This window comes from Amblyraja radiata, chromosome 28, assembly GCF_010909765.2.
Source record: "Amblyraja radiata isolate CabotCenter1 chromosome 28, sAmbRad1.1.pri, whole genome shotgun sequence".
In the NCBI taxonomy this organism is placed as follows: Eukaryota; Metazoa; Chordata; class Chondrichthyes; order Rajiformes; family Rajidae; genus Amblyraja; species Amblyraja radiata.
Window position 1 is genome coordinate 16,897,174 of NC_045983.1, and position 22,049 is coordinate 16,919,222.

At 40.3% G+C, this 22,049-nt stretch overlaps 1 protein-coding gene across 6 annotated transcripts in view; it reads right to left on the reverse strand.

Annotated features, from left to right (window-relative positions):
- zzef1 (zinc finger ZZ-type and EF-hand domain containing 1) overlaps positions 1 to 22,049 on the reverse strand; it is a 143,504-nt gene that overhangs the window by 105,562 nt on the left and 15,893 nt on the right. For 3 of the 6 annotated variants that reach the window (XM_033045931.1, XM_033045934.1, XM_033045930.1), the window contains exons 2-13: positions 19,568 to 19,712; positions 16,920 to 17,114; positions 13,975 to 14,158; positions 12,313 to 12,512; positions 9,667 to 9,877; positions 9,396 to 9,512; positions 8,779 to 8,957; positions 7,435 to 7,536; positions 6,950 to 7,041; positions 5,668 to 5,816; positions 3,496 to 3,607; positions 1,134 to 1,340 (exon numbers count right to left, since the gene is read on the reverse strand). In XM_033045931.1, coding sequence (XP_032901822.1) covers positions 1,134 to 1,340; positions 3,496 to 3,607; positions 5,668 to 5,816; positions 6,950 to 7,041; positions 7,435 to 7,536; positions 8,779 to 8,957; positions 9,396 to 9,512; positions 9,667 to 9,877; positions 12,313 to 12,512; positions 13,975 to 14,158; positions 16,920 to 17,114; positions 19,568 to 19,712 — 1,893 coding nt within the window. The remainder of the gene's footprint in view (positions 1 to 1,133; positions 1,341 to 3,495; positions 3,608 to 5,667; positions 5,817 to 6,949; positions 7,042 to 7,434; positions 7,537 to 8,778; positions 8,958 to 9,395; positions 9,513 to 9,666; positions 9,878 to 12,312; positions 12,513 to 13,974; positions 14,159 to 16,919; positions 17,115 to 19,567; positions 19,713 to 22,049) is intronic. The other 3 variants (XM_033045935.1, XM_033045932.1, XM_033045933.1) reach the window with 2 other exon arrangements.

Here is a 22,049-nt window from a genome sequence, read left to right on the forward strand (position 1 = left end):
AGTATAAGCCGAGTCTATCCAGTCTTTCTTCATATGAAAGTCCTGACATCCCAGGAATCAGTCTGGTGAACCTTCTCTGCACTCCCTCTATGGCAATAATGTCCTTCCTCAGATTTGGAGACCAAAACTGTACGCAATATTCCAGGTGTGGTCTCACCAAGACCCTGTACAACTGCAGTAGAACCTCCCTGCTCCTATACTCAAATCCTTTTGCTATGAAAGCTAACATACCATTTGCTTTCTTCACTGCCTGCTGCATCTGCATGCCTACTTTCAATGACTGGTGTACCATGACACCCAGGTCTCGTTGCATCTCCCCTTTTCCTAATCGGCCACCATTTAGATAATAGTCTGCTTTCCTGTTTTTGCCACCAAAGTAAATCAAAGGCTAGGACTTTATTCGGGTGTCAGAGGTAATGGGGAGAAGGCAGGAGAATGGCATTAGGAGGGAGAGATGGATCAGCCATGATCGAATGGCGGAGTCGACTTGATGGGCCTTATGGCCTAATTCCGCTCCTATCATTTATGATCTTATTATAGGACTGGAGGGCAAAAGGCCGAGGGGTGATGTTCGAGAGGTGTATAAAATTATGTGGAGAATAGATAGTGTGATGGTACAGTCAATAAGTAGGAGAATCAAGAACTAGAGGGCATAGGTTTAAGATGAGCAGGGAAAAATATAATATCAAGCTAATGGGTTACTTTTTCCACACAGAGGGTGGTGAGTATATGGAATGAGCAGCCAGGAGGTAGCTGAAACAGATACAATAATAATGTTTAAAAGACATTTGGACACTGACATGGATAGGAAAAGTTTAGATGAATATGGGCTAAATGCAGGCAAGTGGAACTAGCTTAGATGGGGTGTCTTAGTCGGCAAGGATGAGATCAAAGAGTTTTGGTGCTGTCCATCTCCTTGACTCCAAGCTGCAGAGATGATTTACGAAATGCGATCAATGAAATGGAGGGACTAAGAAGTTGAGGTTATTCCTGCAACTAAAGGCTGGGCTGAAACGTCTAACATTGGACCATGGTTTAACAATTTCTTGGATGAAGATTTAGAAGAAAGACTTCATTTGAAGTCTAGCATCATTTTATATTACATGTGTTTTAAAATAAATGTTTGAACTTACTGCATCCTGTGTCAGCTGCTGGATGAAGTAGAGTGTCTTCAACACAAGAGTCTGTCCCGCAACAAGACCACTAGGTGCACTATCAGTGAAAGAAACACATTCTTGACTGTGTGGTCTCACGTAGCCACGGATGGATAGATGCTTGATGCCAATACGCACATTATTCTCATCTTCTTGACGGGGACAGAGAAACTTCACCATCAAATACTGCAGTAAAAATCAAGATAGATCTTCGTCATTAAAACAGCTCAGAACGTTAGTCTCAATGCAATGTTGCCATTGTATGCTGATCAGATTAAGTTAGTTACCAAAATATTTAACTAAATTCAGCTACATGAACAAAAATAAACAAAATTGTCTCAAATTGTTGAATGCAAAGCAAACTTAGTTTCCTAGTACAGATTACATTTACTTGTGAAAGACACAAATTGCTCGGGTAACTCAGCGGATTCAGGCAGCATCTCGGGAGAATATGGATGAGTGACGTTTCAGGTCGGCACCCTTCTTCAGACAGATTGCCGGGGATGTGGTGAAAGAAACCTGGAAGAGTGGAGGGGCAGGACAAAGCTGTTTTCACATGTTTTAGTGTCTGGCTTTGGTCAGCTGAACAATACCTCGCTGTTTAGTCCAATAGAAAAGATACAGAAATAGAACAGATCATGCCCTATCACTATTACATCAAATGTAGGCCATATTATAATTGTAACTGGGCAACAGAGATTAGTGTCTCATACATATGCAAAGGACTGAAGGCAAGCACTCATAAAACCACAGAGTAAATAAAATTTGGATGCACGATGAAATAACTGACACACGGGTGCCATCTACTGGAAGAACAAGCCACCTAAAACCAAATCTTTAAAGTTCCCAGCAGTCCATAACTATTTAATGCAATGAAAGAAATTCTTGAAATTAGATGGTTTCTCACTCAATTTTAATTTCAGAGGAAGGTAAAATCCCCTAAAATATTTTTAAGATAATATTTGTAGGTACTACCTAGGCTTGCTGGATTATTACTTGCCTCTCGATAAAGACAAACAATTTACTAACATACCTTTCCTTGATCATCGGTGGACAAAAATGCTGGAGAAACTCAGCAGGTGAGGCAGCATCTATGGAGTGGAGGATATAGGCGACGTTTCGGGTCGAGACCCTTCTTCCCAACTTTCCATGATCATCGTTGCTTTTAGCATATCTTTCATTTATTTGTTTTATGTTCCTTTTCATATCTCTCGTTTCCCTCTCCCTTGACCCTTAGTCTGATGGACCTGAAACGTCACCTATTCTTTTTCTCCAGAGGTGCTGCCTGACCAACTGAGTTATCTCAGCTTTTTGTGTAAGTCCCATTCCAGTTTGGCTTTAACCAAGACCACTGTCTCAAAACAACAACACAGCCACTGTCCAAACAGTTCACACAAGGCTGTATTATGGAGGTGAGGTGAGAGTGACGGCCCCTGGCATTAAGGCAACATTTGATCGAGTGAGGCATAAAGGACTGTAATAAAACTAAGGTCAATGGGAAAAGTGAAAACAAATAAAACAGCTCGCACAAAGGAAAATGGCGATAGTGGTGGAAGTCTATTATCCCATTCCAGGACATCTTTGCCTCAGGGCAGTTTCCTGGGTCAAGTATTTTTCACCATTTCATCATGGATAGGACAGGTTTGGAGGGATAAGGACCAAACGCGGACAGGTGAGACTAAAGTAGCTGGGACATGTTGGCCGGTGTGGGGAGGTTGTGCCGAAGGGTCTGTTCCCAACACTGTATCATTCTATGACTATCAATGACCTTCCATCAATCATAAAGGTCTGAAGTGATGATGTTTGCTAATGACTGCACAATGTTCGATTCTATTTGCAAATCCTACGTGAGGCAGCCCATTCTTGCATACAGCAAGACCCAAGTGATAAGCAATAAGTAACACTTGTGCCACAGAAGTATCCCATCCACTTGAAGCACAACATGACTGTCGAGTACCATCTATACAATGCACTGTATATATTCACCCACACTACCAAAACCTACAATCACAGCACTCCAAGATCTATAATCTCCATCACCAAGGTGGACAAGAGCTTCAGGCACATTGAAACGTCAGCACCTACAATGTCTCTCCAAGTCACACGCCATCCTGACTTGGAATATAAAACTGGTCTTTCAACATTGCTGGATCAAAAATCTTGGATCTCTCTTCCCAATAGCACTGTGGGGCTAGATTCAGCAGAGAGACTGCAGTAGTATAAGATCACCAACATGCCTTCTAAAGAACAATTCAAGATGAGCAATGGATACCAGGTTTGCCAATGGTAACATATCTAAATAGGCGAACATAAGGAAGCAATATTATTGAAGCTTCCTTACCTTGCTGATTCGCAAAACCGGTAATTTTACTTCAGTCTCATTCCATTCATCTTCCAGTTCAAACCAACCAACAGGATCATCTTCATCTAAGTCGACACTCTGGTCACCGCTTCTAGTGAAAAATCAATGATAAAATCAAATAACAAGTCACTTCCAAAGTTGCAATATCAGCTGTTGATCTTCAGTAACAGCAGTTGTAAAAATAAACACATCCTAATAATATTATTTAAAATAACTAATCATAGAATTATACAGCACGGAAACAGACGCTTTGGCCCAACTTGTTCAAGCCGACCAGGTTGCCGAGTTCCATTAATAATCATAAACAAATATAATAATTTTCAGATGTAAGAAGTTAAATCATCTAAAAATATGAAAAATAAGTCTCTGGAACCATTATTATTTTAAAAAATGCTTTTCTTTCTGTGAGAAAGATTTACATGAGCAATGAGAGAAACAGGGGAACTGAGTGTAGTATCATGCTTGGTAAATTGGAAGAAATAAAATAGCGGAAAACTGCAAATAATTTATAGAAGTGGGATGAAAGAAGCCACATGTATAGCAACCTTGGGTGTGGTTGAAGTAATTCTTGGCAGGATAGCCTAATCAATGGATGCCTGGGTGAGGAGGGAATTAAGGCAGATGTTCCGTGAGTTCCAAACATCATTGCAATAAAAAATATTCAACATGAAAATGTATTTTTATAAAGGAGTTTTCACAATACAAAAGTGCATTTAGGACTCTCGTATGGTGCCATATGAAATCTACCTTTGGTAAACTCGACGCATGTCCCATCCAAAAAGGAATACTTACTGCCTCACGCTGATGATGAATTTGCTATGCATATCATTGTCACAAATTCAATCACATCACTCTGTAACAGGCAGGTCCAGAACAACGTGCCAGATTATGCTATTGTGATTATGATTAAATGTTATTCAACAGTTAATACCTCTAAATTATGAGACAATTGACAAATATTCTCAATACCAGATTGTAATGGGACTTTGGAAAAGAATGTGTGCACATGACAAAGTAATGACTGAAATTTGCTGTCTCAAATCTACACTGACAATACACAGAGACAACAGTGGGCCAAAATCAATTGCTAGCAACACAACACTGCTCATGCTCCCCAGTGTCAAATGGAAAAACCTTACCCCCACCATACAAATTTGAATTTTGTTTCAATACAATTTTAAATAGAAAGCATCGGCATCACAATGTAGCAAACTATCCAGGGTAGGCCCGGGCTACGAAACAGTTGAAAATACCAATGACAGATCCCCATGCTATACTGGTTGTCAAAGCAGTTATGGGTTTTCAATGCTTCCAAATATCTATGGCAGTCAGAAGCAGACACGAAGCATTAAACATTTAAATATATATACATAAAATTAAACATTAAGAGCAATTTAAACATTAACACCAACTTTAAATATTTTTTTCAAATATCAGCAATTTCTCTTCTCATTTCTAACCTTTCCTGTCCATTCAAATGAAAGGGTTTATTGGTGCTATACCAGGGCAGAATCCGGCGGGCATGATTTCACGTACTGCTGAACTTCATGCTGCACTGTTGAACTCATGCATTGTCCAACAGCAGAGCATATTCAGTAACTACTTCAGGATTTAGAGGGAGATAGTCCAAATGAGGGCAGGTTGGACTGGTGCAGATGGGGCATCTTGGTCGGCATGAGGAAGTTGGGCCAAAGGGCCTGTTTCCATGCTATTTGACTCGCTGACTCCACTTGCCCTATGTAGGCATTCCAAACCCGATGACTGTAGCTGCCAGTATTTCCCAGCTACTTTCTGTCCAAAAACACAGGAGCTTCTCTTCTCACCACTGCCATAATAGCTTGATAGATTGACAAATACAGGTTTTTCCATTACCAAATTTACTGTGAATTACTTTATTTGCTGCAGCAAGCATGAAACCCAAGCAGCACCATAACCACAGAGTACAGACCACAGTAATAGGATGTGATCCTCAAAAATGCAAGTTGATACTTATAATCCACCACACACTTTTAACTGTATTGTTTGACAAGCTGCTGGTCGTCCAACATTTAGTTTGTGCCAGTAAACTCATCATATAATAAACTACAACAGATGAATTCCTGCAAAGATGAAAAGTTAATACAAGTTAGCCGAGTGGAAATTGTGCCTCACCTCTCCTTCACAAATTGTCGAAATTCTTGTAGCTTCCATTTGTTATACTTTTCAAACCTCTTGAAGTGTTTCTCTGCATCAAAGGTTTCTGACTCATCATTATAAGCAAAGACCAAGCCACATTTTGCGCCTTTAGCACCATTATGAACCTGGGTAGGAAAAATTTAAATAGTCAGCAGATCATTGTGGTTAACCAGAAAGTAGTCAAAACCATGTCTTAACCTTGAGATATTTACTAACAAAATTCAAGGGCTGGGACTGAGGTGACACTGCAGGAGAGTAGAAGATAGATAGAGTGCGCATCAGGGGGAAGCAAAAGAGTCAGAAGTGTGTTTAATTGTAATAAATACCAAAAATGGAACAATTACATTCTTGCTTGCGTCAACATAATAGGTCTATAAACAGAGTACCCAGAGATAACCTTAAGGCATAGATAGATAGACTGTTGAACATTACAGGCATCAGGGGTTATGGGGAGAAGGCAGGAGAATAGGGTTAAGAGGGAACAATAGACCAGCCATGATTGAATGGCAGAGTAGACTGTAGGGGCCGAATGGCCTAATTCTGTTCCCATCATCCATGAACATAAATAATATAATAAACAAAAGAAAGTTCGATAAAATTAAAAAAAAAACAATATCAGTGCAAAACAAAAGCCCAAAGTCCTTAGTGCAACCAGGACAGTCCGTAGTTTACTAGAACAGGGAAAAAGGAAGAATTCATTGCCACAGACGGCAGGAGGCCAAGTCATTTGGGTATTTTTGAAGGCAGAGATTGACAGATTCTTGTTTAGTAAGTGTGTCAAGGGTTATGGGGAGAAGGCAGGATAATGGGGTTGAGAGGGATTGAATGGCAAAATAGACTTGATGGGCCGAATGGTCTAACTCTGCTCCTATGACATGAACTAAAAGGAGGTAAGAGACAGTAAGCGAAAGCGAAATATATAGACAGAGATGGCGAGGTAATAAAGAGATGACTGGACTTGCTTGAAACAGAGGCTTTTCAAAAGTTAAGAGAAAACTGAGAGGACACAATGATAAAGAAAGGTTTAGATGCATTTAACACCAGAACTGGAGGAATTCAAGAGGATGGTGAAAAAATAAAATGGAGGGGCTGGTTGGGGGAATTTGACAGTAACAAGCTGTGGGATCTGGATAGGTTGGATTGTACGGAGGAGAGCAAAAATGGCCAAGAACCAAAACTATAGATGATTGTAGAATGAATTGGTCAGCGACAGTTAGGTAAGGTTAAACACGGTCTGTCCCCACATTTCAGCACTCACCTTAACCCTGATCTGAGTAAGCTGGATGGCCAATTTATTTCTCGTTGACAGAATGAAGCTGGCTCGTGTATGACCAGCCTCTGACAAAAATCCTGCAATAGATCAAGGCAAATATTAATCATCTGATTCTCAGAGTTAAAGACCATTCGTCATCTGAACAGCCAGACAATAAAATAAATCTATCAACAATCCCCACACACCTCAACCGAGAAAAAAACCAAAACAAATTAAATTCTGTCCCATTACCACTCAGGAAAACCCCCCCCCGGGTCATAAGGGATAGGAGTAGAATTAGGCCTTACGGCCCATCAAGTCTACTCTGCCATTCAATCATGGTTAATCTATCTCTCCCTTCTAACCCCATTCTGCCTTCCCCCCACAACCTCTGACACCTGTACTAATCAAGAAATTAGACTGTACTAATCATGCCCCATGCTCCTTCTCCCTTCCCCTATCCATTTAGAGAATTACTTTCATATGTTTACCGTCTCCCAGCAGTGACTCATAGAGCACAACAGTCGGCCCAAATCCCTTTTCTTTTCCTTCTTTGGCATCACAGGCCTCCACGGTCAACTGAAGTAGTTTTCCTGCAAAAAGAATTGCAACACCAGGCCTTCAATGAGCCAACTTTTGCATGAGACGGACAGACAGACAGACAACCAGCACAACTAGATCAAATGGAATTTTTCATCTCCATCAAAGGGAAATGTTAGGCAATTTCTCAACTGAAAAATGGAACAGCCTAGGTTATTTTGCTCAATTCTCTCAGAGGTGCTTCAGTGATATAGCCCTGATTAGTGCCAAAATCGTCAAGTGATGAGCTCATGTTAGAGGGAACATGGCATCAGGCCAGTAATCAATTTCATGAAAAGCACTATTATAATCTAACTCAGATTTACATAGAATACAGTAATTAAAAACAGTGAGGGCACGATGTCAAAGCCAGGCAATGGCAAAGACATCTTAACATTTTGGCTAGTTTCCGCAAGAGTCAACAAGCATTTATATCCAATGATAAAGAATCCTCGGTGCTGCCTCTTTGTATGTTTAGACCACATATCCCTCACAGGTTCAAAATTTCAAGTCCACCTTCATAAGGATGAAGGACGTCACTCCCAATAAAAATCTTCCTTAAAAGTGACTATTCAGCAGTTGAGGGACTTTAAATAAAAAATGCCATGAAACATCACCAACAATATTTCCATTACGAGCACTCTCAGTTTAACACATTAAATGGGAAGTCCAAAATCCACAAGCCATCAGCAGTTTGGTGCTAAAGAACAAGTCTTTGATGGGCAAATTTTAGGAATACTGTGGTTGTTCCAGATAGCACAGGAGTAAAATTGTGCAACATTAAGCAGGCATTGCAACATTAAGCAGGCAAGTAGATGGAAGGGAGAAATCTGTAAAGTGGAGTTACGGGGTCCACCCATCACAAGAGTTAAGGTAGCAGCATAAAATAACAGAGCAGGAAGATTAATGTGATGATGAGCAAGAGGTGTGGCAGCTCTGTTGATCAGCTGAGACAATATAATCAATAGATTGTTTAAGAAAGGAACTGCAGATGCTGGAAAATCAAAGATAGACAAAAATGCTGGAGAAACTCAGCGGGTGCAACAGCATCGATGGAGCGAAGGAAATAGGCAACGTTTCGGGTCAAAACCCTTCTTCAGACTGATGTAGGGTGGGGAGAAGAAAGGAAAAAGGAAGAGGAGGAACCCGAGGGGTGAGGGAGAGCTGAGAAGGGGAGGAGACAGCGAGGGTGACCGGATTAATGTTCATACTTCTGCGCTCGATAAAGATTGTTGACTATAGTGCAAAATGCTTACCATATTTATGGAGCTGGTTTTGCCGCACAGATCCCATGGCTGTGAGGAGCGGCGATGCCTGATATTCTGTATCCAGGTGATCACTGATGGTCAAAAGCGATGTCATCACCTTAGCAACACTTCCTCTCGCCAAAGCAAAAGCCAAAAGGGTCAGCTCTGCTTCAGAGCTAGCACAGCAGCTGCAGTGGGAAACATAGCTTTCAGTAATGCTCGTAGCCAAAGGACAGGGACATCAGACACGTCTCCTCTTCAACTTGCTCAATCTGATCAATTGCTACATTGATAATAAAATTGTACAAATATTCAACAAGCTTGGCACATGTGCGATATACACGAGCAAAATCGAGGTGTACTAGTACTAGTGATATACTTTTAAAACATGTGCACAGATAAACAGTCTAATTTATGTCCTGACAATGATAGACCAATTTCTATAGTACAAAATTTAAAATTCGGCGATAAAAATGCCATTCTGCGATATAAGGGAACTGCTGTCTCAGGCATTCACATCCACTACCCCTTCCCAACTTTCGCAATGGTTGCCAGATATGCTGCCTTAATCTATTCTTCACTCTAATTCCAAAAGCAAGACCTCTACTTGTCTAAATAACAATTACCCTGCAATCCTGATGAGAAAACTGTCCACTTTCTCCAGTACATTTGTTGACATGAAGCTCGGCAATACAGTGGACCCAGCCGTGAGGGAAAGGGGCGGCATGTGCTGCAGGGCTTTTCTGAGGAAGAGAGAGATGTTGGTTATTAATTTTAAATCAGTACTCATGGTGCTAAAAATGAACTGCACCAAGCAAAAAGAATACTCGGCATTAATACATAGAACATGTAAATGGAGATCATTGCTTGGTTATAAAATTATGAACAACTACTTACTGCGTAACTTGTAGAACATATTGTGCCAGATCTGGATTTCTTTCCACAGAAGCAGTCACCAACGTTGTTAATAAGGTTAAGTACCAAATCGCAGATGCATCAGAAACAGATACTCCGGGTTTCTTCATAACCTGGTATCCCGTAGTCTTGAGCCCGTGAATCCTTGTGTCGCAGCCATCACCATGACAACGTTTAATATTTATCTGTACAACTTATAAAAAAATTAAATATTAATTACATTGCATCCTTGCCCTTTCCCTCCTATTTTACATCAGCATCTTGAAAATAACATTTTACTAAACACTTGACTTTATGAAAATTCATGAGTTACTATGAAATCTATCTTTACATTCACTTCTAATTGGGCACTAATGGAGAAGTACCAATGACAATTAGGAAATTATTTCATGTCAACTGTCCTGTATATCATTCAGTATACACCAAAACTGACCTTGGGAAACATTTGTCGCAAATAAACATTATATGGGATTTCGCATATTATTTATGCGATGTGTAGGAAAGAGCTGCAGATGCTGGTTTAAATCGAAGGTAGACACAAGATGCTGGAGTAACTCAGCGGGACAGGCGGCATTTTTGGAGAGAAGGAATGGGTGATGTTTCGGGTCGAGATCCTTCGTCAGACTTCTTCAGTTTTTGTGTCTACCTATGCGATGTATATGTGGTCTTTCAGTTGCATATCCCTACATTTATGCCTATCAACTTTCTCATCATCTTCTACATTAAATACAATGCAGACTCTTTTCCTGTTCTCATACTCTGTCCTTATGCTTCTCCAAAAGTACTCAAATATAATATTTTTCTTCTTAAAATTAGTGAGCTGAAACTCATGCTGGAGGTGTGCATTTCACACTGTATCACACTTTATAGAAACAGGTGATATCTTTAGTGCAGAGTGTGCTGATTTATACAGTGAGTAACATGGTAATCAGTTTGATTTTATTGTGCTTTTATACTGTGACGTTAACTGCTTGTCTTTATTTATTAAGGGAAATAGAATCACAAAACTGTCATTCTTTAAAATATAAAGTATACACAAAGTTTGAAGTCATAGGTAACAGAGGATTGTTGACTTTAGAAGCACTGCCACAGGCAGAAATGCAAGCTTTGTTCAATCATTCGAAGACAGGATTCTAACAGGTATCTAACAGGCACAGGTTTGAGAAAGGTCAAAAGCTAAATCCTGAAAGTTTAGGGAGTGTGATTCTAGGAGCAAGGAAAGATGGCTGGATAATTTAGGATGCATGAATGCAAAAGAACTTTCCCCATGTGAATCCGTGATATCAGGGACCGTAAAGTACAATTTTGGAAAATTCAAATTGCCACCGAAGGGGTATGGATAGTGTACAGAGGCAGGAATTGGAACAAATGTTTTGGAACATGAGGATTTGATTAACCTATACTCTGAGCTCAGAACTGGAACACTGGAATTTTCAGCCTAAAGGTAACAATATTTGATCATAATTCTACTTAAATATTTAGTTATCCGGTCACCAAAGTCTAAGCTCTAAGCAATTACTTTTTACACAGGGCTCTCCCTAAACAGTTTAGTTTCTTCCCATATCTCACAGACTCTGGCAAATTGGTTAACTGGCTACTGTAAGTTTCCCCTTGTGTCTGTGGCTGACAGGAGAATCCCAGGCTGGTATTTAGAGAGCAGGAGTGGGAAAATAAGTGGGGTGTTAGGATTGGAGGGACTGCTTTTAGTGCCAGCATGGACGCCAAGAATTTATTGTCCTATGTTATACGGAAATATGAAAATTAATGTATTAGACAATAGGTACAGGAATAGGTCATTCGGCCCTTCCAGCCAGCACCCCCATTCAATGTGATCATGGCTGATCATTCCCAATCAGTACCCCGTTCCTGCCTTCTCCCTATATCCCCTGACCGCTATCTTTAAGAGCCCTATCTAACTCTCTCTTGAAAGTATCCAGAGAACCTGCCCCCACCACCCTCCGAGGCAGAGAATTCCACACACTCACAACTCTCTGTGAGAAAAAGTGTTTCCTCGTCTCCGACCCCAGTCAATCTAAATTGAATACTTTTTTTCTCGTTTCTCCGACAACATAGAAACATAGAAAATAGGTGCAGGAGTAGGCCATTCGGCCCTTCGAGCCTGCACCGCCATTCAATATGATCATGGCTGATCATCCAACTCAGTATCATGTACCTGCCTTCTCTCCATACCCCCTGATCCCTTTAGCCACAAGGGCCACATCTAACTCCCTCTTAAATATAGCCAATGAACTGGCCTCAACTACCTTCTGTGGCAGAGAATTCCACAGATTCACCACTCTCTGTGTGAAAAAAGTTTTTCTCATCTCGGTATTACTTAATCAATTCCAAAACTTTCCTTTTTCCTGTAAAATAACTGCGTTTGAAATAGCACTGTCAAACTAAAGGAGTCAAGATTTTCATTGTTCTAAAGAAAATTATATATTCTCATGTTAATCATGGGGACTAAGGCTATAATGTAGTTTCTATTTATTGTATTGATACTGATACTTAATATTTCACAACAATATGAGAAACATGACCAGGAGGAACCTCAGATCAATTAAGTGCTTATCTGAATAAACAGAAAGTAGATAATATCCGACAACAAACAAAAAACTGTACAATTACATGGGTGGATGATGCTTGCGTTTTCCAGCAGTGTAATGTATCCAGTCATATTACTGGGAATACGAACATCACGGACTTCATGCATGTTACCAGGATTCCTCCCCAACGACACAGTCACCTGCTGTGGCATGTAACTTTGATCATTGGCTGCCACTGCTATTGAAACGTGCTTCAGCACAACATCAGGTTTTAAGCGTAACCTGCAAAAGAAAAGAACATTTCACTCTTCCACATGCATCTCTTTCAAAGGACAGACAATAAAAAAAACATTGACAGTAGTGCACGTGGCGTGGACTTGGTGTGCCAAAGGACCTTCCACGCTGTATCTATAAAATAAACAAAACCCCTTAACTTCAAAGCTCAACGTGGGCAAGAAAAATCTGAAAGGTGATGCAGTAAAGTTGGAGGTAAACTACCAGTATCCTGTCAAAGGGTCTTCAACTTGAAGCATTCTTTGTTTCCACAGATGGTGCCTGTCCGACTGAGCGCCCAGAGGCATAGTCAAACAGCATGGAAAAGGGCCCTTTGACTCAACTAATCTATGCTGACGAAGATACCCATTTACTCCAATCCCATTAACCTGTGTCTGACCCACATCCTTCTAAACCTTTCCTATCCATGTACCTGTCCTAATGTCCTATTATTGTAACTGCCTTAATCACTTCCACTGGCAGCTCGTTCCATATAGCCACCACCCTCTTATGTAGAAAACGTTGCACCTCAGGTTCTTATTAAATCTTTCTCTTTTCATCTTAAATCGATGCCATTCACCGGATACTTCCTTCCTCCTATCAATGCCCTCATGATTTTATATTCTTCTACATACCGCAAATAATAAAGTTCAAGCTAGGCTAATCCCTCCCTTCAACATAATCCAAGTCCTGGCAACATCATGATAAATCTTTTCTGCATTTTTTCCAACTTAATGGCATCTTTCCTATAGATGGGTGACCAAAACTGAACCCAACACTACCAAGTGTGACCTCACCAATGTCATGTACAACTGCAACATAGCATCCCAACTTCTATAATGCCTTTACTGATATAGGCCAGCATGCCAAGAAGGGTCTTGACCCAAAACGTCACCCATTCCTTCTCTCCAGAGATGCTGCCTGTCCCGCTGAGTTACTCTAGCATTTTGTGTCTACCTTCGATTTAAACCAGCATCTACAGTTCTTTCCTACAAATTTTGTCTGCTCTACTGCAAAATCTCCTCAAGGTATGTCTACTTTGAAGGTTCTCCACCTCTCTCCGATGAGAGTTCAGCAACATCCTCTCTCACTGCTCCCCCTCCGTGATTCCTCCTGAATCAGTCTGAACAAGGGCCTTGACCTGAAACATCACCCATTCCTTCTCTCCAGAGATGCTGCCTGACCTGTAACAGGTTAATATCTCGCTGAGTTACTCCAGCATTTTGTGTCTTCCTTCGATGTCAAAAGCCTTCACTGCCCTGTCCACCTGTGATATGTTCCAGCACTTTGTCCATAATTAAGCTGGCTGATTAATTTATGTTTTGCTTAAAATAATACTTTATAATATTAATCTTTATAAATCATTGTCTATTGTCAAAATGGTACAAATGATCAGTGGTTCGAACTACACCCATTTTTAGAATTAACTTTTCTTTTCTACAAACATGTTTGTCACCGTCAGTCCATTCACCTGATCCAGTGCGAGCATGAACTGCCATCTGACTGCCAGTAGGAAGTAGTTTCTCCATTGGTCATCTTGCCAGCATCAGTTGAGTTTGAAGAAGGTTCCAAGGTGGTGTAGCATTTGGTTACTACGTTCAGCTTATCCAACCCTCTTTCACCATTCATATCTGTGGGACATTGAATTGTTTGTTCTGTGAGAAATTAAGAAATACGATAATAAAATGATGATACCACACCAATTAAACCACCAGCCAATTAAATACTGCTTATGACATTTTCATTCAAGATTTGGCTTGGTTTTGCCTTGAATTCCAGCATAGCATGACATTTTATTTAAATGACTCACAGAAAGTATTTCATGGTGCATTTGGAATGAATTGTTGCAACCGCCAGCTGTTTATCTTTTCTGAGCCAGATGTCCTATGCAGAGTGCCAAGTTGTCAATTTAAATAAAACAAATTTTATAAATAGAATTAGCAAAATGACTAGATATACTCTCTTACATGGAACATTAAAGTTGGTAAATGTTTTGCTACATAGTTAGCCAAGTCATTCAATTTAAACATGATTTAGATGAATAGATTGGCTAACTATACTGTTCAAGATGCAAAACAGTTACCAACCTTCCTTTTTCATACCAGACTCATACCAGGCGGTGTGTCTACAACCTTCAGAGCAATGCACCACTTTCACCTCGTAAGAAAGGTTGCTATCTATTACAACCACCACATTGAGTGCCACATCAATCACATCCAACTAGAAAAGGAGCTGAGATGACCAAGATGACTAAACTGAGCTACCACATGACACTGTTAGCAGTTACATGTTAATTTATACCAATAAATGAACACAATAAGCCATTCAGTCTGCATATGCATTGTTTTTTTAATTAGATCAATAGTGATCTACAGGTTAACTCCACTCAACCATACTTACTCAGCTATCGACATCTTTGCAAAACAAAGATCTACCAAACTGGTCTTCAAGACTCCTTTCATTCATAACTGTTAAAAACTAAATTCTACACTACTGTTACCCTTCAAATGGTTGAGTTCTCTGTTTGAAGTTAAATAAACCCAGACATGCTAGGTCCTCGTCCCTCATCCTTGCGACATAAACATCAAAAACATTTTATTCAAGACTATTTCTTGATTAATGGCTAATCAGTGATGTAACCACACGCCTACCTTTCCCCTTAAATACCTACCGTTTGCAAAATTTGATCAATTAAAATTAAATATATAGCCAACTGCATAGAAGAGATTTTCCAATGTATACGCAGCAAGTTAAACAGTCCCAATTTTCAGAAAGAGCGTGTTTCTAGATTATGTTGCTCAGGTTATGTTGCACAGAAGAAGAGCCTTCAACCGTTCAATCTTCCAATCTTAAGGATAAGCAAGCCAATTTTGCATACAATCCATGCAAATTAATTCATTAAACCACAGTACATTCAGGTGAATTTTCTCTACTACATTGTCAAGTACATTTCTGTTGCAATATAAGTGCAGGCTATTCTTTCTCTGCATTGATTTAATTTAATATCACCAGCTTTCATTGGACTATAAAGATTTTGAACTTGTCTGTTCACAACATTATTCCTATCTAACATTAATTGTTCAGTAATCAATTTCATGTGGAAAAAATACAAAAACAATGCTAATTGGTTGTCAATAAATTGTAGAGAAACAACCATTTTCTGTAATCAACTAACCACAAGAATCTCAAATCTGACTAAATCCTCAAATTTTTGTCAGTGATTTGGCTTCAGCTAGTAAAGGCGATAGCATGGTTTGGAAAAGAAGAAAACCTCAAACACATTGCAAACATTTTCTATTGGAAAAGGCAAAACTTCTCAAGTTCTGTTACTATATCACAATTATTGAAAATGGTTATTCCAAATGTTTTGGAATGCCTGGTATTAATTAGAACATGCAGTTTTCCCATTTGAATCAATCATTTTGTTTAGGATTAATTTTGTCCAGGATAAGCATCTGAACTCGTATTCTAAATTTCAGTGAATCTCATGTGGATAAAGCGATGATCCAAATGTTGCTCCGAGAATGGTGGCAAAGCTGTCAGCGTCATTACCTAAACATAACTATCAAAGCAACCTATCTTCCTCCAGAGCAATATGAATCACTTGCAAGATTCACTACAGCAACTCATTAAGAATTCTTAGCCAACACCTTTCAAACTGCAACTTCTGTCAGCTAGAAGAATGCAGCAGGGTCTGGGAGACACCAACACCTTCCTGGAAGTCACATATAACCCTGACAAACGCTAGCATTCCTTTCTCATCATCACTGGAGCAACATGCTGAAGCTGCCCAGCCCATAATGCTATACTGTCGTATTTGCTTTCACCAACCTCGCTGCAGTAGATCATGGTTGCTGTTCTGCACCATCTTTAAGAAAAATCTGGTACAGGAATAAATGTTGGTCATGTAAGCAAGCTCAATATCGTACGAAGGAATTAAAAAATACAAACTTGATCCAGTAAGGGTTAAAAGTTGTGCCAGCCCATCGGCATATTCGCTGCCTCCAGAAGAAAACTGTCAGGTTCAGCACTCTGACATATTTACTTTGAATCTAGACTTTTCTGTATAGATGCATGGACTTAAAAGGACTTCAAAAAACTGGAGTGTTGAGTGAGTTATTCAGAGTTCTTCTTTTGTGAGACTGAACATGATCAGCGCACAATATGTGCATTCAATAAAGGAAACTAAGGAAAGCGGTGAATTTACAATAATCATAGAACCAGAACCCTGGTATTCTCTAATGTACACTAAAGCAAGGAAATGCTTAAGACATATTTTATCCCTATGAGTTTCTTCATTTAATTAAAAAACAATTGCTTTTTTTTGTTAATCAAGATAACTGTGCATTTCAACATCATCTTAGAGATATATGGATATTATATTATATACTTCCACTTGAAGATCCAACATCTTACCATTCTTTTTCTCTAACAACTGCTTCAGGCTATCCTTCAAAACAGAGGAACGCATGGCACAAATGTTATTATAACTGTCCATCATGGGGAAAGGGATAGCATTGCTTGGAATTCTGTTCCTGTGGAGGAAACGCAAGATTTTGGCAGCGTGAACACCCATGCGTTCCTTATTTTTTGAAAAGATGTCAACAAATCCTAGGAGAAAAGGGGAAAAATGAATACATGCAAATACCAACTTTTAATTTGGCAAAAAAAAAGTACATAATGATGCGCAAATAAAATTAGCTGCATCAATTATTCAACAGAGAGTGTTTTAGAACTTGTGTGGCACAATTCCCAGCAGTAAAAACATTTTTTTTAAAAAGGCTTGCACAATTAAGAACAAAGAAACAAGAACAAGTAATAGTAACTCCACCCTCCTTTGTCATTCAAGATTTGAATGTACTGGAATCCACCTTCCTGGCCAACCCCATATCTCTGGATTTCCTTACGGCTCAAAATATTGTCTCCAACTTATAACAGGAGCAAGTGTAAACCAGTTGACCCCTCGAACCTGCTCCACCATTCAACAAGATTATGCTGACCCAAACTTGGCAACACCGCCACTTTTCTATGGTCTCCCCATATTCCTCAATTCCTTGTCATTAATTACTTGTCAATTTCTGTCTTGTATATACTCGATTACTCCATCTCCACAGCTATCTAGGTAGGGAATTTCAAAGGCATGAGCTTCTAAGAGATGGAAGTCCTCCAATTCTTCCTTGATGGCCTTTTATTCTGAAACTAATCCCCCTACTTCCCGGAAAGGTAAATATTCTCTCGGCATCCACCCTATGAATCACCCTTACGATTTTATGTTTCAATAAGATCACCCATCATTGTTCCACAGTTCAATGAAAACGGGTTCTTGTTTTTTTTCCCATATGTTTACCCCTTTATTCTAGAAATCCATCAAGTGAATCTCTCTTGGGAAACTACCTTCGATTTAAACCAGCATCTGCAGTTCTTTCTTACACAAGTGAATCTCTCTGCTCTCTCTCCAATACAGGGCCATCCTTCGTTACGGATGCAAGTACATTTAGCAACTGAACAATTCAAAGTAAAGAATTTCAAAGATCTAACAAACTCTACCCCCAAAAAGTTATAATTCTACTTCTAATCTGGACATGGAAGAATGTCTTTTCAGTATCCAATCTCTCATATGCCTTGAAAAACCTAATGAGAGTAAACCAATTCTACTCAATCTTTCCTTGTATATAATCCCCATGCCTGAACTGCTCAGAAGAATCAACCTGGTAGATAGACTGAATCGGTTTGGATTCTTTTAAATGCCATTTTGATCCTCTCAATTTAGTCAATCAACTTTCCAGTCGGCTCTTTGTTTACAATTAAAAAATATAATAATTGGAGTCCAGTGACTATGCAAACAAATATGTACCATCTCTCAGCTGCCTTGTTATTCAATTTAGATAGCAGCTCCAACATGTATTTTGTTGTTGCAGCATTAATTGCATGCAGGCCAGATAGCACATATTTGCTATTCAAAATTGGTATCTATAACACAACATTGTCTTACTGATGGAACCTGAAGACCAAATAGAGTAGACCAAATAGGTATTCACTGAAGATACAGCAAGATTTAACATCCTTACCCAATGTGACCATTGGCCAGAACACTGATGTTATCACCTCGGGAAACCAATCCTTCCCAGGGTGCCCCAAAATGATCATGAAATGTTCATGCTTGCATATGCTGAGACTCCAAGTAAAGCACATGTGACAAGCAAAAAAGACACGTCAGGGTGTAGCCAAGTTGAACTAGTAACTCAGCTTAAATGCCCAACACTAAACTACTCGAGAAGATACTCTATGGAGACCCACAGCTTTGTGATTAGTTCAAAGGGGAAGGATTCTCCAGAGACCAATCTTTAAACAATACAGCAACTCAAAGACATGGGAGCACAAAATAAAAATACTAAATGCCAGAGAACTCAAGAGATATAGAAGCATCTATGAAGAAAAGCATTAACATGTCAGGTCGATGACCTTTCGCAGCCTGCTTGTAGCAGTAGTAAAAGACAGTGATGCAATGTGGAAAACCATGCACATATTTCATGTTCATAAGAGATAGGAGCAGAATTAGCTATTTGGCCCATCAAGTCTACACCACCATTCAATCATGGTTGGTCTATCTTTCCCTCTCAACCCAATTCCCCTGCCTTCTCCCCATAACTCCTGACACCCCAGGGGTTCATACTCTTCTTCATATTTAAAGATGACAGTGTCTAATTTCAGATCCACTCCCACTTCAGGTTGATTTGCAAGTATGTCTGGATTTATTTAACTTAGCTGGGACTAAGCTACACAAGTCAACCAGAGGGCATATACCAGCCAAGGTTTTCACGTCATCCTTGATGGCATGCAGGTAACTGAGGATGGATCAGCTTTGGCCTTGATCCAACATTCAGAGACCAATCCCTCAGGAACAGGGGTAAAGATATAACAACATTATTAGTTCAAGAAACAGAAAGGCTACTAACTTTATGATACAGCCAACAAAGTTTAGAAAATGTGAGTTATAAATTAATAATTATCAGAAAATCCAGCAGTTTATAATTTCTGCAATACATTAATCAGGCTCCTACTACCTGGAGTAAGGGAGCATCCCTGGAGTTGTCGAATCACGTGACTCAATTCTCCCCGCAGATTAGCTCCACCAGAGGTTTTCAATGACTCCAACATGTTTTCCACAGCAACTGTGCCATCTCCTTCCGCATCAAACTGAGCAAATGCCTGCGAGAAAAAAAAAAGGCAATTACAGCAAGGTATTCCCAAGGTTGCACATGAAAAGATTGAAGAAAGTATCGTGTTTCAATTTCTATCAGGATAGAGTTAAATATTCGGTCAACAATACACCTCGTTTTACAGAAGGTGGCACTGAATTGGCATCTTCTTCACACAATATCCAATATATTAGTGTTAAAGCCAGATACAGAAAGGCAGAAATGTAATACTGAGACGTTAGTCCTGCTTTAGTGAGTCTCGCTCCAAAGACTTGAGGACAAACCAAATACTACTGGGATGGCCCAGAACTTCCTCCAACTAAATGAGAGTAAGTCTGAGGTCATCCTTCTTGGCCCCTCGGACTCAATCAAAATGATAGCAGGCAGTCTTGGAAGCCTTACCCCACTACTCAAACCTCACGTCAAAAACCTCGGCGTGAGTATTTGACTCAGCACTGAAATTTGACAAACAAGTCAATGCCGTGGTAAAAGCTAGCTTCTTTCAGCTTCGGACGATAGCTAAAATAAAACAATTCCTCCACTTTGATGACCTCGAAAAGATCATCCACTACCCCCCCCCCCCCCCTCCCCTCACACCCTCTTCTCCCCCCCCTCCCTCCCTTCTCCCATTCTCCATCCTCACCCCCACTTTCCCAGACATCCCCCATGTGTGGACCCTGTGACCAGCGATCCCCCGCACACGCTAGGGCCAATTTATACAAACCTGTGCGCCTTTGGAGTGCGGGAGGAAACCCTAACCCTAACTCTAGGTTGATAGGCTTGGTATAAGTATAAATTGTCCCTAGCGTGTGCGGGGGATCGCTGGTCGGTGCGGACTCGGTGGGCCGAAGGGCACTGTATCTCTGAACTAAATGTGACACAGAGGCCCCAGGGGTTGGACTCGAATCCCCACTGTTCTGCCTGCTCCTCATGGGAAATAAACTGTTGACCACGAATTGTCCCAGAGGCAGATCTCTCTTCCAATGGTCTCTCCAAACCCCCAGAGGCAGGGGCTTTTCAACTGGGTACAGGCAATGTTGTCAAAGTACCAGTGCCACCCACCTGCTCCGGCCACTGAGTCTAAATACCCCCACCCATTTTGAAGCAAGGCAAGGGGGTGGGGGTGGGGGGGGTATATGCAAACAAGAAAAGCAAGTACAGACTACTCGGGCATTAATTAATCTTGGTCAATTTAGCAGGGCCCCAGTGCGATAGATGCACCGTAAAGATTTCTGAACAAAAGGACACAAAGTGCTAGAGTAACTCAGCAGGTCAGGTAGCATCTCTGGAAAACAATGATGGGTGACGTTTCAGGTCAGGACCCTTCTTTAGACTTGATAGGTGATGTTTTGGCTTCGGAAGTACCGACCCGAAACGGCACCTATCCATGTTCTCCGGAGATGCTGCTTGACCGGCGTAAACCAGCTTCTACAGTTCGTTGTTTCTAAGATTTCGGAACAATCAGTGAGGGGCTTAGTGGAATTTTACTGTATTTTGTTTGGTATAAAAAGAATGATTGCTATCTCACACATTCAATTTTAAAATGTTCCTCACAAAATATTTCTAATAGAGCAGTTTAACTCAATTTGAATATTTCAAATAATTCAAAATTTTTGAATAATTCAATTTTATTCATCTGATGAAGAATATCTTGCAAGTAATGCCTATTGGTATCAGATATATGATAGTTTTCCTGTTCAGTTTGATTTATATAATTATGCATTCAGAAATGTCCAGCAATTCAATCAAGCAGAGACACAAGGAACTCACAGTTGTTGGAAACTTGTGCAAAACACCAAGTGCTGGAGGAACTCAGTGGACCAGGTGCCTATACCTCAGCCAAGTTGTCACATTTCATACATCAACCCAGACAGGCAATGGATTATCTGAATGCACAAAGCATGAAGCCTAATTTTGTGCCAAACTAAGATGAACACATATCCACCTGCCATTAGAACATCATTAAGTGACTGCTTAATTATTTTATAACTATGTTCTATATTTATGTGCAAAAAGCTAATTAAGATGGTGCCGGTGTGTGTGACTGCTCGTCTGTCGCTCTGTTTGTGTTTGGTGTGTTTGGTGTTTTTCCTTGGCACTATACAGGTAAAGTCTCTGCTGGTGTACGACCGTCAATCTCTCCAAGATCTGCGACATAATGTCGGTGCGTTTGAATATAATACCCTGCCACCGTTCTTATCCGGAATCTCGACTCACCTGGACTGGGCCTTGCCTCGAAGGAAGCGTCGCCGTCGCCGTGGAAAGCGCGGCGGTCGACTGGTGAGTTTTAGACTGGGTGCACCCGGGCGCGGCCATCAGCAGCTCCCTTGTCAGCGACTTCTTCGTG